The sequence below is a fragment of the Hoplias malabaricus genome, chromosome 12, assembly GCF_029633855.1.
Source record: "Hoplias malabaricus isolate fHopMal1 chromosome 12, fHopMal1.hap1, whole genome shotgun sequence".
In the NCBI taxonomy this organism is placed as follows: Eukaryota; Metazoa; Chordata; class Actinopteri; order Characiformes; family Erythrinidae; genus Hoplias; species Hoplias malabaricus.
In genome coordinates, this window is record NC_089811.1 from 529,716 (window position 1) to 548,526 (window position 18,811).

Consider the following 18,811-nt stretch of genomic DNA (forward strand, 5'->3'; position numbering starts at 1 on the left):
TTTTGAAATCTACCTTAAACATCAAATAAAAGGAACATTTTCTGACCTGACCCTTGGCGTTTGGGTCACATCGCCCCCTGCTGCCTACGCAGACAGTGTCTGATTAATGCCTACACCACGTTCACCCTCCACTCCTGGTGTTGGGATACAGCAGTTTGTGAAGTGAAGTGCAGAGTTGGAAAGATGCTCGTTTCCGTTTAAACAAATGCTTGGATTCTAGTTTTGTCTTTTTTATTCTTTTTTTTTTTATCAGAAAAAGGCTGCCGTCTTTGAAATCACATCAGAAGATCATCCACAGCACTGCTGATGTCCAGCCAGGAATCTACCGCTAGTTTACTTTAATCCTTCACTGTTTAATAATCAGATACGATCACGTCCTTTTAATCACATCACCTTTATATGTCTTCACCTTTTCCACGGTCGGTTTGAGAGAGATTTCCCGCTGGACCCTGAATGAACATTCCTCCTGTTCTTCTGACCCCAGATTTAGTCAAAATCCCAAGCTGGACGCCAGTGAAACCGACCCAGAGACGTGTTTTCACAGGGATCCACGCTGCTGTGCTAACCCCCAACCCCCCCACCCCCCAACCCCCAAACCACACCTCCCTGCCCCAGGACCCAGAGGAGCTCTGAAACAACGTGAAGTCCTCTGGATGAACACCTCACCCCAGAACTGATCTGGACCCCTGTGTGTGTCACATGTTTTTATGTTTTGGTTCTTTGATGACTGACATCTCTGCTGCATATTCACACATTCATAAACAGATTAAAAAAACATCACTGGTTCACCGCAGAGTTCTTGCATTTACACTGAGAAAAAACACAAACAAAGCTTTAAAATAAATAAACAAGTAAACAAACAGTTAATCAATAAACTGAGAAAGCACTAATGTAGTGCATAACACTTCCCAAGAGTCTGTGAGTGAGTGTCCGTTCTGGATACGGTTTGGTCGTTTGGACGAAAAGAAGAAGAGGAGTAGCTTTGAAAGCCCTTCCTTTCTTTGTTGTCTGTTTAGTTTCTGTTTGTTTCTAAAGTTTCCAGACGGTGAGAGCATCCTGCCGCGTGGAAAGTCAGTGAAAGCAGTCAGAGCAGCCTCCAAAACGCCAGCGCTCCTCCCTCGGGCCGAAAGCAGGGGGTCTCCAGGGGAAGGAGGAGGTGGACGATGCTCCTCTTTGGTTCTGGAGGAGTTTTTGAGGCCTGCTTCTCAAAAAAAAAAAAAAAAAAAAAGAAAAAAGAAAATAAAAAGAGAAGAAAAGCCGGAGTGTCACATGTCCACGTCTCCGTCGTAGGCCAGAGACAGAGCCTTCTGCTGAGGACACGGGTTTTTACTCGGCTTCACCGGCCGCCCGCTGGACAGGAGACAACACAGCAGACAGAAGGAAGAGAAACATCAGACACAATGTTAAAAACCTCCTGAGAATTCAGTGTGAGGCTCAAACCTGTTCTGTTTGTGCTTCTCCTCTTGGCTTTATCAGTCACAGCCTTAGGCCCCGCCCACTGTTTACTTTTAAAGTCAAAGATTATCCTCTCTCCATTTTAAAGTCTCTATTTTAACCAGGACAGAGCTGGAGATACGGATCGAGTCAGAGTTACAGCACGTTAAACAGGGTCTACCCACAGGGGGCGACACGCGTGTGTGAATGAGTCCTGTCTGTTTCAGTTCAAAAACACACTCGCAAACTGGGACTGAATCGACTCAAGAATCACGACTCCCAGGCACTTCAGGAGTCGACTCGTGCTGCTCTGCGCCCTGTAGCGCTGCTTTAAAGAGTGTGGAGCATGTGTAAAGATTTGATGATCTTCATTTGGGATTAAAGGCTTTAAAATCCACAGTTCCTTCAATGTCCACTAGGTGGCAGTGGTGTGTTGTGTTTAAATCTAATCTACTGTGCCTCGCTCGCTGCCAAAAGGCTGTGGGGTGTGCAGCAGTGTGGTTATTTTGGATCAAAAGCCCACACATCATCAAATCAGATAACAATGTGTGACAAGCGCTATTAATATCCTCCGAGCCACGTTCCCGGGAAAACGCTCCCAACATCGGAGGAGCGCTCTCCGCATCCTTAACCCAAGCGTACGCCTCAGACGTGGTTTACACTCACCACAACAGGAAAGACACGGCGATGATGAACAGGATGAGGATGAAGCCTCCAGCTGTGGCCCCATACACCCACATCTTTATCCTGCCGTCTGCAGAAACACACACAAACAAACGGAATCAGAAACTAAAGACCCACCCCCCCGAGAGACTACAGCAGTGACTCTTCTCTTTAAAACAGCTCTTCTCTGGTCGCTCTGGATGAGTTAGTGTCAGTCATTGTGTGTGTGTGTGTGTGTGTGTTTGTGTGTGTTGTACCTGGGCTGAGGGGCTGGAGAGACCACTCACTGAAGAAGTCCTGGATGTGTGAGGGTCCAGGCTTCAGTCGTCCTGAGCTGGTCTTCACGTCCGCTTTCCTGTTGTCTCCCCCCGGCGTCCTAGTGCAGTAGTCCAGGAAGCCATGGGAGGTCATAACCTCTGTGTAGCCCCTCTCACAGCCACACACACCACTCTGAAACACAGAGTTAAGGTGGAGTCATTTAAGGTGGAACAAAAGTCAGGAACATTAAAGTTTGTTAGATTTAAATTAATAAAACAATAGAACTAAAAATACACCTGACGTCTCCTATTCTAGTGTATAGAGTGTTTATAGAGGAGGTGTGTGGACTGGTGTCTCATATTCTAGTGTATAGAGTGTTTATAGAGGTGGTGTGTGGACTGATGTCTCCTACTCTAGTGTATAGAGTGTTTATAGAGGAGGTGTGTTGACTGATGTCTCCTATTCTAGTGTATAGAGTGTTTATAGAGGAGGTGTATGGACTGATGTCTCCTGTTCTAGTGTATAGAGTGTTTATAGAGGAGGCGTGTGGACTGATGTCTCCTATTCTAGTGTATAGAGTGTTTATAGAGGAGGCGTGTGGACTGATGTCTCCTATTCTAGTGTATAGAGTGTTTATAGAGGAGGCGTGTGGACTGATGTCTCCTATTCTAGTGTATAGAGTGTTTATAGAGGAGGTGTGTGGACTAATGTCTCCTATTCTAGTGTATAGAGTGTTTATAGAGGTGGTGTGTGGACTGATGTCTCCTACTCTAGTGTATAGAGTGTTTATAGAGGAGGTGTGTGGACTGATGTCTCCTATTCTAGTGTACAGAGTGTTTATAGAGGAGGTGTGTGGACTGATGTCTCCTATTCTAGTGTATAGAGTGTTTATAGAGGAGGTGTGTGGACTGATGTCTCCTATTCTAGTGTATAGAGTGTTTATAGAGGAGGTGTGTGGACTGATGTCTCCTATTCTAGTGTATAGAGTGTTTATAGAGGAGGTGTGTGGACTGATGTCTCCTATTCTAGTGTATAGAGTGTTTATAGAGGAGGCGTGTGGACTGATGTCTCCTATTCTAGTGTATAGAGTGTTTATAGAGGAGGCATGTGGACTGATGTCTCCTATTCTAGTGTATAGAGTGTTTATAGAGGAGGCGTGTGGACTGATGTCTCCTATTCTAGTGTATAGAGCGTTTATAGAGGAGGCGTGTGGACTGATGTCTCCTATTCTAGTGTATAGAGTGTTTATAGAGGAGGTGTGTGGACTGATGTCTCCTATTCTAGTGTATAGAGTGTTTATAGAGGAGGTGTGTGGACTGATGTCTCCTATTCTAGTGTATAGAGTGTTTATAGAGGAGGTGTGTGGACTGATGTCTCTTATTCTAGTGTATAGAGTGTTTATAGAGGAGGTGTGTGGACTGATGTCTCCTATTCTAGTGTATAGAGTGTTTATAGAGGAGGTGTGTGGACTGATGTCTCTTATTCTAGTGTATAGAGTGTTTATAGAGGAGGTGTGTGGACTGATTTTTCCAGTATATAACAATCATTTTAAACCAATAATATTGACTTTCGGACCAGAATATGTGCTGTGTATTTGAACACACCGCTGATCTAAGTGAAGTCTTATTGCTGGCAGCTTGTGTAACTTGTTTGATGTTGAGAAACAAAACGCTGAGGATAATAAACTGAGGCTGAGTGATCTGTCACCGCCGTCACACAAGATTTTCCTTCAATGCTCAGATGGAGGTTATAACTATTACTTCATGAGTGAATTCACACCAGACCCAGACTCTCTTTGCCTGCCCCCTGGTGGCCATTTTAAGTGCAGAATAAAAATATTTTAAACTAATTCACCCTGGTAACATATTTGTTTACACATTCCCTGGAAGATGAAAGGTTAGGAATGTTGTTATGAATGAGTGTAAGTGTAAACATGTTGAATGCTGGGTCTGTAGTTTGTAGATGCACTTCTACAGATTCAGAAATACTCAAAAAGTCCTCTACTAGTGAAGAGAATCTAAAACCTCCAGAAACAGGGCAGCCTTGCCCTTCAGCGAGGGAGCAGGTCGAACCCTGAAGATCCAGAAGAGATAGTCACAAGAGACCAGCGTTCACTTTACTGAGGTTAGATGTGCAGTTATTTCCAGTTTAAACACTATTTTTTATTTTTATTTTAAACCTTTCACAAACCAGTTACGGTTCATAAACACAGTACAACGTCAGAGCTCCTACAATTCAAACTATTTTTCAGTAGGGAGCAAGCAGCAAGAGTCTGAGACTCCCACCTTTAACTGCTGGAGCCCAGGGGCTGGGGCTGTGGAATCAACAGCAGAGCTGAGACACTGCTGAGATATGGACGGAGCTGCGTTCTACAGTTGCTCATTAATCTGAATGATATTTCTGTGCTGTAACTGAACTCATTTTATTTACGCATGGCCTTGATTTACATCTGGAGCAACATCTGGGCCCTAATAGTCCTCTGTTCAGATCAGTGCACTGCTCCAGAGCCACACCGAGGTAAACAGGCTCCAGCCCCACACCACAACAAAGCACTGCTGCTATATTTCCGTGTGCCGCGGGGTCCCCTGGTAATTGGAGGGCACTGGAAGATGCTGGAGGGACAATCTTGTGGCTTTATGCCTTTTTTATTCCTCACATTAGTCTATTTGCTGCAATTATGGAAATGCATCCTCCGGTGAATTAGCCCTTAATCATTGAGCTTGTTGTGTTTTGTCAAAAGCCAGGCGCACGCTGCATTACTACACACTGGTCATTATGCAAATAATAAAAGAAAGGATTTATGCTATAAACAAGGATTAATCATTTCCCCGAGCCTCGTGGCATGGAAACAAAGGGACCACATACCAAGCAGAAACCGTCCGGAACTGAGACAGTGGTTAAAGATATAAAATAACTGCTGATCCTGCTTCATCAGCTCAACGCGCTTGGAGGGGAATGATAACTGCTCTGATTTGTTAGCAGTCGGAGAAGGGTGTAATAGAGAGTTTATTACTGATCTGCTTACAGTTAGAGATGTGTGATAAAGAGTGTATTACAGTCCTTTTACCATTAAATGTAAAAAGTGAGCGTATCACCGACAGTTTTACAGTGAGAGAAATGTGTAATAGAGCGTGTATTACTTATCTATTTACAATGACAGAAGTGTGTAATGGCAAGTGTGTTACTGACCTTTTTACAGTGGAATAAATATGTAATAGAGAGTATAATACTGACCTGTTTACAACGGGAGAAGTGTGTAATAGGGAGTGTGTTACTGACCTGTTTACAGTGGGAGAAGGGTGTAATAGAGAGTATGTTACTGACCTGTTTACAGTGGAATAAATATGTAATAGGGAGTGTGTTACTGACCTGTTTACAGTGGGAGAAGGGTGTAATAGAGAGTATGTTACTGACCTGTTTACAGTGGAATAAATATGTAATAGGGAGTGTGTTACTGACCTGTTTACAGTGGGATAAATGTGTAATAGAGTGTGTATTACTGACCTGTTTACAGTGGGAGAAGGGTGTAATAGGGAGTGTGTTACTGACCTGTTTACAGTGGGATAAATGTGTAATAGAGTGTGTATTACTGACCTGTTTACAGTGGGAGAAGGGTGTAATAGGGAGTGTGTTACTGACCTGTTTACAGTGGGAGAAGGGTGTAATAGAGAGTGTGTCACTGACCTGTTTACAGTGGGAGAAGGGTGTAATAGAGAGTGTGTTACTGACCTGTTTACAGTGGGAGAAGGGTGTAATAGGGAGTGTGTTACTGACCTGTTTACACCGGGAGAAGGGTGTAATAGAGAGTGTGTTACTGACCTGTTTACAGTGGGAGAAGGGTGTAATAGAGACTGTGTTACTGACCTGTTTACAGTGGGAGAAGGGTGTAATAGAGAGTGTGTTACTGACCTGTTTACAGTGAGAGAAGGGTGTAATAGAGAGTGTATTACTGACCTGTTTACAGTGGGAGAAGGGTGTAATAGAGAGTATGTTACTGACCTGTTTACAGTGGGAGAAGGGTGTAATAGGGAGTGTGTTACTGACCTGTTTACAGTGGGATAAATGTGTAATAGAGTGTGTATTACTGACCTGTTTACAGTGGGAGAAGGGTGTAATAGGGAGTGTGTTACTGACCTGTTTACAGTGGGAGAAGGGTGTAATAGAGAGTGTGTTACTGACCTGTTTACACCGGGAGAAGTGTGTAATAGGGAGTGTGTTACTGACCTGTTTACAGTGGGAGAAGGGTATAATAGGGAGTGTGTTACTGACCTGTTTACAGTGGAATAAATATGTAATAGGGAGTGTGTTACTGACCTGTTTACAGTGGGATAAATGTGTAATAGAGTCTGTATTACTGACCTGTTTACAGTGGGAGAAGGGTGTAATAGGGAGTATGTTACTGACCTGTTTACAGTGGGAGAAGGGTGTAATAGGGAGTGTGTTACTGACCTGTTTACAGTGGGATAAATGTGTAATAGAGTGTGTATTACTGACCTGTTTACAGTGGGAGAAGGGTGTAATTGGGAGTGTGTTACTGACCTGTTTACAGTGGGAGAAGGGTGTAATAGAGAGTGTGTTACTGACCTGTTTACACCGGGAGAAGTGTGTAATAGGGAGTGTGTTACTGACCTGTTTACAGTGGGAGAAGGGTGTAATAGGGAGTGTGTTACTGACCTGTTTACAGTGGGAGAAGGGTGTAATAGGGAGTGTGTTACTGACCTGTTTACAGTGGAATAAATATGTAATAGGGAGTGTGTTACTGACCTGTTTACAGTGGGATAAATGTGTAATAGAGTGTGTATTACTGACCTGTTTACAGTGGGAGAAGGGTGTAATAGAGAGTGTGTTACTGACCTGTTTACACAGGGAGAAGGGTGTAATAGAGAGTGTGTTACTGACCTGTTTACAGTGGGAGAAGGGTGTAATAGGGAGTGTGTTACTGACCTGTTTACAGTGGGAGAAGGGTGTAATAGAGAGTGTGTTACTGACCTGTTTACAGTGGGAGAAGGGTGTAATAGAGATTGTGTTACTGACCTGTTTACAGTGGGAGAAGGGTGTAATAGGGAGTGTGTTACTGACCTGTTTACAGTGGGAGAAGGGTGTAATAGAGAGTGTGTTACTGACCTGTTTACAGTGGGAGAAGGGTGTAATAGAGAGTGTGTTACTGACCTGTTTACACCGGGAGAAGGGTGTAATAGAGAGTGTGTTACTGACCTGTTTACACCGGGAGAAGGGTGTAATAGAGAGTGTGTTACTGACCTGTTTACAGTGGGAGAAGGGTGTAATAGAGAGTGTGTTACTGACCTGTTTACAGTGGGAGAAGGGTGTAATAGAGAGTGTGTTACTGACCTGTTTACACCGGGAGAAGGGTGTAATAGAGAGTGTGTTACTGACCTGTTTACAGTGGGAGAAGGGTGTAATAGAGAGTGTGTTACTGACCTGTTTACAGTGGGAGAAGGGTGTAATAGAGAGTGTGTTACTGACCTGTTTACACCGGGAGAAGGGTGTAATAGGGAGTGTGTTACTGACCTGTTTACACCGGGAGAAGGGTGTAATAGAGAGTGTGTTACTGACCTGTTTACAGTGGGAGAAGGGTGTAATAGAGAGTGTGTTACTGACCTGTTTACACCGGGAGAAGGGTGTAATAGGGAGTGTGTTACTGACCTGTTTACAGTGGGAGAAGGGTGTAATAGAGAGTGTGTTACTGACCTGTTTACAGTGGGAGAAGGGTGTAATAGAGAGTGTGTTACTGACCTGTTTACACCGGGAGAAGGGTGTAATAGGGAGTGTGTTACTGACCTGTTTACAGTGGGAGAAGGGTGTAATAGAGAGTGTGTTACTGACCTGTTTACAGTGGGAGAAGGGTGTAATAGAGAGTGTATTACTGACCTGTTTACAGTGGGAGAAGGGTGTAATAGAGAGTGTGTTACTGACCTGTTTACAGTGAGAGAAGGGTGTAATAGGGAGTGTGTTACTGACCTGTTTACAGTGGGAGAAGGGTGTAATAGAGAGTGTGTTACTGACCTGTTTACAGTGGGAGAAGGGTGTAATAGAGAGTGTATTACTGACCTGTTTACAGTGGGAGAAGGGTGTAATAGGGAGTGTGTTACTGACCTGTTTACAGTGGGAGAAGGGTGTAATAGAGAGTGTGTTACTGACCTGTTTACAGTGGGAGAAGGGTGTAATAGAGAGTGTATTACTGACCTGTTTACAGTGGGAGAAGGGTGTAATAGGGAGTGTGTTACTGACCTGTTTACAGTGGGAGAAGGGTGTAATAGAGAGTGTGTTACTGACCTGTTTACAGTGGGAGAAGGGGGGAAAAGAGAGTGTATTACTGACCTGTTTACAGTGGGAGAAGGGTGTAATAGGGAGTGTATTACTGACCTGTTTACAGTGGGAGAAGGGTGTAATAGAGAGTGTATTACTGACCTGTTTACAGTGGGAGAAGGGTGTAATAGAGAGTGTGTTACTGACCTGTTTACACCGGGAGAAGGGTGTAATAGGGAGTGTGTTACTGACCTGTTTACAGTGGGAGAAGGGTGTAATAGAGAGTGTGTTACTGACCTGTTTACAGTGGGAGAAGGGTGTAATAGAGAGTGTATTACTGACCTGTCTACAGTGGGAGAAGGGTGTAATAGGGAGTGTGTTACTGACCTGTTTACACCGGGAGAAGGGTGTAATAGGGAGAGTGTTAATGACCTGTTTACAGTGGGAGAAGGGTGTAATAGAGAGTGTGTTACTGACCTGTTTACAGTGGGAGAAGGGTGTAATAGAGAGTGTGTTACTGACCTGTTTACACCGGGAGAAGGGTGTAATAGGGAGTGTGTTACTGACCTGTTTACAGTGGGAGAAGGGTGTAATAGAGAGTGTATTACTGACCTGTTTACAGTGGGAGAAGGGTGTAATAGGGAGTGTGTTACTGACCTGTTTACACCGGGAGAAGGGTGTAATAGGGAGTGTGTTACTGACCTGTTTACAGTGGGAGAAGGGTGTAATAGAGAGTGTGTTACTGACCTGTTTACAGTGGGAGAAGGGTGTAATAGAGAGTGTGTTACTGACCTGTTTACACCGGGAGAAGGGTGTAATAGGGAGTGTGTTACTGACCTGTTTACAGTGGGAGAAGGGTGTAATAGAGAGTGTGTTACTGACCTGTTTACAGTGGGAGAAGGGTGTAATAGAGAGTGTATTACTGACCTGTTTACAGTGGGAGAAGGGTGTAATAGGGAGTGTGTTACTGACCTGTTTACAGTGGGAGAAGGGTGTAATAGAGAGTGTGTTACTGACCTGTTTACAGTGGGAGAAGGGTGTAATAGAGTCTGTATTACTGACCTGTTTACAGTGGGAGAAGGGTGTAATAGGGAGTATGTTACTGACCTGTTTACAGTGGGAGAAGGGTGTAATAGGGAGTGTGTTACTGACCTGTTTACAGTGGGATAAATGTGTAATAGAGTGTGTATTACTGACCTGTTTACAGTGGGAGAAGGGTGTAATAGGGAGTGTGTTACTGACCTGTTTACAGTGGGAGAAGGGTGTAATAGAGAGTGTGTTACTGACCTGTTTACAGTGGGAGAAGGGTGTAATAGAGAGTGTGTTACTGACCTGTTTACAGTGGGAGAAGGGTGTAATAGGGAGTGTGTTACTGACCTGTTTACAGTGGGAGAAGGGTGTAATAGAGAGTGTATTACTGACCTGTTTACAGTGGGAGAAGGGTGTAATAGAGAGTGTGTTACTGACCTGTTTACACCGGGAGAAGGGTGTAATAGGGAGTGTGTTACTGACCTGTTTACAGTGGGAGAAGGGTGTAATAGAGAGTGTGTTACTGACCTGTTTACAGTGGGAGAAGGGTGTAATAGAGAGTGTATTACTGACCTGTTTACAGTGGGAGAAGGGTGTAATAGAGAGTGTGTTACTGACCTGTTTACAGTGGGAGAAGGGTGTAATAGAGAGTGTGTTACTGACCTGTTTACAGTGGGAGAAGGGTGTAATAGAGTCTGTATTACTGACCTGTTTACAGTGGGATAAATGTGTAATAGAGTGTGTATTACTGACCTGTTTACAGTGGGAGAAGGGTGTAATAGGGAGTGTATTACTGACCTGTTTACAGTGGGAGAAGGGTGTAATAGAGAGTGTGTTACTGACCTGTTTACACCGGGAGAAGTGTGTAATAGGGAGTGTGTTACTGACCTGTTTACAGTGGGAGAAGGGTGTAATAGGGAGTGTGTTACTGACCTGTTTACAGTGGGAGAAGGGTGTAATAGAGAGTGTGTTACTGACCTGTTTACACCGGGAGAAGTGTGTAATAGGGAGTATGTTACTGACCTGTTTACAGTGGGAGAAGGGTGTAATAGGGAGTGTGTTACTGACCTGTTTACAGTGGGATAAATGTGTAATAGAGTGTGTATTACTGACCTGTTTACAGTGGGAGAAGGGTGTAATTGGGAGTGTGTTACTGACCTGTTTACAGTGGGAGAAGGGTGTAATAGAGAGTGTGTTACTGACCTGTTTACACCGGGAGAAGTGTGTAATAGGGAGTGTGTTACTGACCTGTTTACAGTGGGAGAAGGGTGTAATAGGGAGTGTGTTACTGACCTGTTTACAGTGGGAGAAGGGTGTAATAGAGAGTGTGTTACTGACCTGTTTACACCGGGAGAAGGGTGTAATAGGGAGTGTGTTACTGACCTGTTTACAGTGGGAGAAGGGTGTAATAGAGAGTGTGTTACTGACCTGTTTACAGTGGGAGAAGGGTGTAATAGAGAGTGTATTACTGACCTGTTTACAGTGGGAGAAGGGTGTAATAGAGAGTGTGTTACTGACCTGTTTACAGTGGGAGAAGGGTGTAATAGAGAGTGTGTTACTGACCTGTTTACAGTGGGAGAAGGGTGTAATAGAGTCTGTATTACTGACCTGTTTACAGTGGGATAAATGTGTAATAGAGTGTGTATTACTGACCTGTTTACAGTGGGAGAAGGGTGTAATAGGGAGTGTGTTACTGACCTGTTTACAGTGGGAGAAGGGTGTAATAGAGAGTGTGTTACTGACCTGTTTACACCGGGAGAAGTGTGTAATAGGGAGTGTGTTACTGACCTGTTTACAGTGGGAGAAGGGTGTAATAGGGAGTGTGTTACTGACCTGTTTACAGTGGGAGAAGGGTGTAATAGAGAGTGTGTTACTGACCTGTTTACACCGGGAGAAGTGTGTAATAGGGAGTATGTTACTGACCTGTTTACAGTGGGAGAAGGGTGTAATAGGGAGTGTGTTACTGACCTGTTTACAGTGGGATAAATGTGTAATAGAGTGTGTATTACTGACCTGTTTACAGTGGGAGAAGGGTGTAATTGGGAGTGTGTTACTGACCTGTTTACAGTGGGAGAAGGGTGTAATAGAGAGTGTGTTACTGACCTGTTTACACCGGGAGAAGTGTGTAATAGGGAGTGTGTTACTGACCTGTTTACAGTGGGAGAAGGGTGTAATAGGGAGTGTGTTACTGACCTGTTTACAGTGGGAGAAGGGTGTAATAGAGAGTGTGTTACTGACCTGTTTACACCGGGAGAAGTGTGTAATAGGGAGTATGTTACTGACCTGTTTACAGTGGGAGAAGGGTGTAATAGGGAGTGTGTTACTGACCTGTTTACAGTGGAATAAATATGTAATAGGGAGTGTGTTACTGACCTGTTTACAGTGGGATAAATGTGTAATAGAGTGTGTATTACTGACCTGTTTACAGTGGGAGAAGGGTGTAATAGAGAGTGTGTTACTGACCTGTTTACACAGGGAGAAGGGTGTAATAGAGAGTGTGTTACTGACCTGTTTACAGTGGGAGAAGGGTGTAATAGGGAGTGTGTTACTGACCTGTTTACAGTGGGAGAAGGGTGTAATAGGGAGTGTGTTACTGACCTGTTTACAGTGGGAGAAGGGTGTAATAGGGAGTGTGTTACTGACCTGTTTACAGTGGGAGAAGGGTGTAATAGGGAGTGTGTTACTGACCTGTTTACAGTGGGAGAAGGGTGTAATAGAGAGTGTGTTACTGACCTGTTTACACTGGGAGAAGGGTGTAATAGAGAGTGTGTTACTGACCTGTTTACAGTGGGAGAAGGGTGTAATAGAGAGTGTGTTACTGACCTGTTTACAGTGGGAGAAGGGTGTAATAGGGAGTGTGTTACTGACCTGTTTACAGTGGGAGAAGGATGTAATAGAGAGTGTGTTACTGACCTGTTTACAGTGGGAGAAGGGTGTAATAGAGAGTGTGTTACTGACCTGTTTACACCGGGAGAAGGGTGTAATAGAGAGTGTGTTACTGACCTGTTTACACCGGGAGAAGGGTGTAATAGAGAGTGTGTTACTGACCTGTTTACAGTGGGAGAAGGGTGTAATAGAGAGTGTGTTACTGACCTGTTTACAGTGGGAGAAGGGTGTAATAGAGAGTGTGTTACTGACCTGTTTACAGTGGGAGAAGGGTGTAATAGGGAGTGTGTTACTGACCTGTTTACAGTGGGAGAAGGGTGTAATAGAGAGTGTGTTACTGACCTGTTTACAGTGGGAGAAGGGTGTAATAGAGAGTGTGTTACTGACCTGTTTACAGTGGGAGAAGGGTGTAATAGAGAGTGTGTTACTGACCTGTTTACACCGGGAGAAGGGTGTAATAGGGAGTGTGTTACTGACCTGTTTACAGTGGGAGAAGGGTGTAATAGAGAGTGTATTACTGACCTGTTTACAGTGGGAGAAGGGTGTAATAGGGAGTGTGTTACTGACCTGTTTACACCGGGAGAAGGGTGTAATAGAGAGTGTGTTACTGACCTGTTTACAGTGGGAGAAGGGTGTAATAGAGAGTGTGTTACTGACCTGTTTACAGTGGGAGAAGGGTGTAATAGGGAGTGTGTTACTGACCTGTTTACACCGGGAGAAGGGTGTAATAGAGAGTGTGTTACTGACCTGTTTACAGTGGGAGAAGGGTGTAATAGAGAGTGTATTACTGACCTGTTTACAGTGGGAGAAGGGTGTAATAGGGAGTGTATTACTGACCTGTTTACAGTGGGAGAAGGGTGTAATAGAGAGTGTATTACTGACCTGTTTACAGTGGGAGAAGGGTGTAATAGAGAGTGTGTTACTGACCTGTTTACACCGGGAGAAGGGTGTAATAGGGAGTGTGTTACTGACCTGTTTACAGTGGGAGAAGGGTGTAATAGAGAGTGTGTTACTGACCTGTTTACAGTGGGAGAAGGGTGTAATAGAGAGTGTATTACTGACCTGTCTACAGTGGGAGAAGGGTGTAATAGGGAGTGTGTTACTGACCTGTTTACAGTGGGATAAATGTGTAATAGAGTGTGTATTACTGACCTGTTTACAGTGGGAGAAGGGTGTAATAGAGAGTGTGTTACTGACCTGTTTACACAGGGAGAAGGGTGTAATAGAGAGTGTGTTACTGACCTGTTTACAGTGGGAGAAGGGTGTAATAGGGAGTGTGTTACTGACCTGTTTACAGTGGGAGAAGGGTGTAATAGGGAGTGTGTTACTGACCTGTTTACAGTGGGAGAAGGGTGTAATAGGGAGTGTGTTACTGACCTGTTTACAGTGGGAGAAGGGTGTAATAGGGAGTGTGTTACTGACCTGTTTACAGTGGGAGAAGGGTGTAATAGAGAGTGTGTTACTGACCTGTTTACACTGGGAGAAGGGTGTAATAGAGAGTGTGTTACTGACCTGTTTACAGTGGGAGAAGGGTGTAATAGAGAGTGTGTTACTGACCTGTTTACAGTGGGAGAAGGGTGTAATAGGGAGTGTGTTACTGACCTGTTTACAGTGGGAGAAGGGTGTAATAGAGAGTGTGTTACTGACCTGTTTACAGTGGGAGAAGGGTGTAATAGAGAGTGTGTTACTGACCTGTTTACACCGGGAGAAGGGTGTAATAGAGAGTGTGTTACTGACCTGTTTACACCGGGAGAAGGGTGTAATAGAGAGTGTGTTACTGACCTGTTTACAGTGGGAGAAGGGTGTAATAGAGAGTGTGTTACTGACCTGTTTACAGTGGGAGAAGGGTGTAATAGAGAGTGTGTTACTGACCTGTTTACACCGGGAGAAGGGTGTAATAGAGAGTGTGTTACTGACCTGTTTACAGTGGGAGAAGGGTGTAATAGAGAGTGTGTTACTGACCTGTTTACAGTGGGAGAAGGGTGTAATAGAGAGTGTGTTACTGACCTGTTTACACCGGGAGAAGGGTGTAATAGGGAGTGTGTTACTGACCTGTTTACACCGGGAGAAGGGTGTAATAGAGAGTGTGTTACTGACCTGTTTACAGTGGGAGAAGGGTGTAATAGAGAGTGTGTTACTGACCTGTTTACACCGGGAGAAGGGTGTAATAGGGAGTGTGTTACTGACCTGTTTACAGTGGGAGAAGGGTGTAATAGAGAGTGTGTTACTGACCTGTTTACAGTGGGAGAAGGGTGTAATAGAGAGTGTGTTACTGACCTGTTTACACCGGGAGAAGGGTGTAATAGGGAGTGTGTTACTGACCTGTTTACAGTGGGAGAAGGGTGTAATAGAGAGTGTGTTACTGACCTGTTTACAGTGGGAGAAGGGTGTAATAGAGAGTGTATTACTGACCTGTTTACAGTGGGAGAAGGGTGTAATAGAGAGTGTGTTACTGACCTGTTTACAGTGAGAGAAGGGTGTAATAGGGAGTGTGTTACTGACCTGTTTACAGTGGGAGAAGGGTGTAATAGAGAGTGTGTTACTGACCTGTTTACAGTGGGAGAAGGGTGTAATAGAGAGTGTATTACTGACCTGTTTACAGTGGGAGAAGGATGTAATAGGGAGTGTGTTACTGACCTGTTTACAGTGGGAGAAGGGTGTAATAGAGAGTGTGTTACTGACCTGTTTACAGTGGGAGAAGGGTGTAATAGAGAGTGTATTACTGACCTGATTACAGTGGGAGAAGGGTGTAATAGGGAGTGTGTTACTGACCTGTTTACAGTGGGAGAAGGGTGTAATAGAGAGTGTGTTACTGACCTGTTTACAGTGGGAGAAGGGTGTAATAGAGTCTGTATTACTGACCTGTTTACAGTGGGAGAAGGGTGTAATAGGGAGTGTGTTACTGACCTGTTTACAGTGGGAGAAGGGTGTAATAGAGAGTGTGTTACTGACCTGTTTACAGTGGGAGAAGGGTGTAATAGAGTCTGTATTACTGACCTGTTTACAGTGGGAGAAGGGTGTAATAGAGAGTGTGTTACTGACCTGTTTACAGTGGGAGAAGGGTGTAATAGGGAGTGTGTTACTGACCTGTTTACAGTGGGAGAAGGGTGTAATAGAGAGTGTATTACTGACCTGTTTACAGTGGGAGAAGGGTGTAATAGAGAGTGTGTTACTGACCTGTTTACACCGGGAGAAGGGTGTAATAGGGAGTGTGTTACTGACCTGTTTACAGTGGGAGAAGGGTGTAATAGAGAGTGTGTTACTGACCTGTTTACAGTGGGAGAAGGGTGTAATAGAGAGTGTATTACTGACCTGTTTACAGTGGGAGAAGGGTGTAATAGAGAGTGTGTTACTGACCTGTTTACAGTGGGAGAAGGGTGTAATAGAGAGTGTGTTACTGACCTGTTTACAGTGGGAGAAGGGTGTAATAGAGAGTGTGTTACTGACCTGTTTACAGTGGGAGAAGGGTGTAATAGAGTCTGTATTACTGACCTGTTTACAGTGGGATAAATGTGTAATAGAGTGTGTTTTACTGACCTGTTTACAGTGGGAGAAGGGTGTAATAGGGAGTGTGTTACTGACCTGTTTACAGTGGGAGAAGGGTGTAATAGAGAGTGTGTTACTGACCTGTTTACACCGGGAGAAGTGTGTAATAGGGAGTGTGTTACTGACCTGTTTACAGTGGGAGAAGGGTGTAATAGGGAGTGTGTTACTGACCTGTTTACAGTGGGAGAAGGGTGTAATAGAGAGTGTGTTACTGACCTGTTTACACCGGGAGAAGTGTGTAATAGGGAGTATGTTACTGACCTGTTTACAGTGGGAGAAGGGTGTAATAGGGAGTGTGTTACTGACCTGTTTACAGTGGGATAAATGTGTAATAGAGTGTGTATTACTGACCTGTTTACAGTGGGAGAAGGGTGTAATTGGGAGTGTGTTACTGACCTGTTTACAGTGGGAGAAGGGTGTAATAGAGAGTGTGTTACTGACCTGTTTACACCGGGAGAAGTGTGTAATAGGGAGTGTGTTACTGACCTGTTTACAGTGGGAGAAGGGTGTAATAGGGAGTGTGTTACTGACCTGTTTACAGTGGGAGAAGGGTGTAATAGAGAGTGTGTTACTGACCTGTTTACACCGGGAGAAGGGTGTAATAGGGAGTGTGTTACTGACCTGTTTACAGTGGGAGAAGGGTGTAATAGAGAGTGTATTACTGACCTGTTTACAGTGGGAGAAGGGTGTAATAGAGAGTGTGTTACTGACCTGTTTACAGTGGGAGAAGGGTGTAATAGAGAGTGTGTTACTGACCTGTTTACAGTGGGAGAAGGGTGTAATAGAGTCTGTATTACTGACCTGTTTACAGTGGGATAAATGTGTAATAGAGTGTGTATTACTGACCTGTTTACAGTGGGAGAAGGGTGTAATAGGGAGTGTGTTACTGACCTGTTTACAGTGGGAGAAGGGTGTAATAGAGAGTGTGTTACTGACCTGTTTACACCGGGAGAAGTGTGTAATAGGGAGTGTGTTACTGACCTGTTTACAGTGGGAGAAGGGTGTAATAGGGAGTGTGTTACTGACCTGTTTACAGTGGGAGAAGGGTGTAATAGAGAGTGTGTTACTGACCTGTTTACACCGGGAGAAGTGTGTAATAGGGAGTATGTTACTGACCTGTTTACAGTGGGAGAAGGGTGTAATAGGGAGTGTGTTACTGACCTGTTTACAGTGGGATAAATGTGTAATAGAGTGTGTATTACTGACCTGTTTACAGTGGGAGAAGGGTGTAATAGAGAGTGTGTTACTGACCTGTTTACAGTGGGAGAAGGGTGTAATAGAGAGTGTATTACTGACCTGATTACAGTGGGAGAAGGGTGTAATAGGGAGTGTGTTACTGACCTGTTTACAGTGGGAGAAGGGTGTAATAGAGAGTGTGTTACTGACCTGTTTACAGTGGGAGAAGGGTGTAATAGAGAGTGTATTACTGACCTGTTTACAGTGGGAGAAGGGTGTAATAGGGAGTGTATTACTGACCTGTTTACAGTGGGAGAAGGGTGTAATAGAGAGTGTATTACTGACCTGTTTACAGTGGGAGAAGGGTGTAATAGAGAGTGTGTTACTGACCTGTTTACACCGGGAGAAGGGTGTAATAGGGAGTGTGTTACTGACCTGTTTACAGTGGGAGAAGGGTGTAATAGAGAGTGTGTTACTGACCTGTTTACAGTGGGAGAAGGGTGTAATAGAGAGTGTATTACTGACCTGTCTACAGTGGGAGAAGGGTGTAATAGGGAGTGTGTTACTGACCTGTTTACACCGGGAGAAGGGTGTAATAGGGAGTGTGTTACTGACCTGTTTACAGTGGGAGAAGGGTGTAATAGAGAGTGTGTTACTGACCTGTTTACACCGGGAGAAGGGTGTAATAGGGAGTGTGTTACTGACCTGTTTACAGTGGGAGAAGGGTGTAATAGAGAGTGTGTTACTGACCTGTTTACAGTGGGAGAAGGGTGTAATAGAGAGTGTATTACTGACCTGTTTACAGTGGGAGAAGGGTGTAATAGGGAGTGTGTTACTGACCTGTTTACAGTGGGAGAAGGGTGTAATAGAGAGTGTGTTACTGACCTGTTTACAGTGGGAGAAGGGTGTAATAGAGTCTGTATTACTGACCTGTTTACAGTGGGAGAAGGGTGTAATAGGGAGTATGTTACTGACCTGTTTACAGTGGGAGAAGGGTGTAGTAGGGAGTGTGTTACTGACCTGTTTACAGTGGGATAAATGTGTAATAGAGTGTGTATTACTGACCTGTTTACAGTGGGAGAAGGGTGTAATAGGGAGTGTGTTACTGACCTGTTTACAGTGGGAGAAGGGTGTAATAGAGAGTGTGTTACTGACCTGTTTACAGTGGGAGAAGGGTGTAATAGAGAGTGTGTTACTGACCTGTTTACAGTGGGAGAAGGGTGTAATAGGGAGTGTGTTACTGACCTGTTTACAGTGGGAGAAGGGTGTAATAGAGAGTGTATTACTGACCTGTTTACAGTGGGAGAAGGGTGTAATAGAGAGTGTGTTACTGACCTGTTTACACCGGGAGAAGGGTGTAATAGGGAGTGTGTTACTGACCTGTTTACAGTGGGAGAAGGGTGTAATAGAGAGTGTGTTACTGACCTGTTTACAGTGGGAGAAGGGTGTAATAGAGAGTGTATTACTGACCTGTTTACAGTGGGAGAAGGGTGTAATAGAGAGTGTGTTACTGACCTGTTTACAGTGGGAGAAGGGTGTAATAGAGAGTGTG

General features: G+C 44.3%; 1 protein-coding gene across 1 annotated transcript in view; it reads right to left on the bottom strand.

The window, feature by feature from the left end:
• Window positions 1-691: 691 nt before the first annotated feature.
• Window positions 692-18,811, bottom strand: part of thsd7ba (thrombospondin, type I, domain containing 7Ba) — a 181,955-nt gene continuing 163,835 nt past the window's right edge. Inside the window, exons 27-29 of the mRNA XM_066686841.1 lie at window positions 2,355-2,547; window positions 2,101-2,188; window positions 692-1,350 (exon numbers count right to left, since the gene is read on the bottom strand). Of these exons, the coding sequence (XP_066542938.1) occupies window positions 1,266-1,350; window positions 2,101-2,188; window positions 2,355-2,547 (366 nt within the window). The 3' untranslated portion in view covers window positions 692-1,265. The remainder of the gene's footprint in view (window positions 1,351-2,100; window positions 2,189-2,354; window positions 2,548-18,811) is intronic.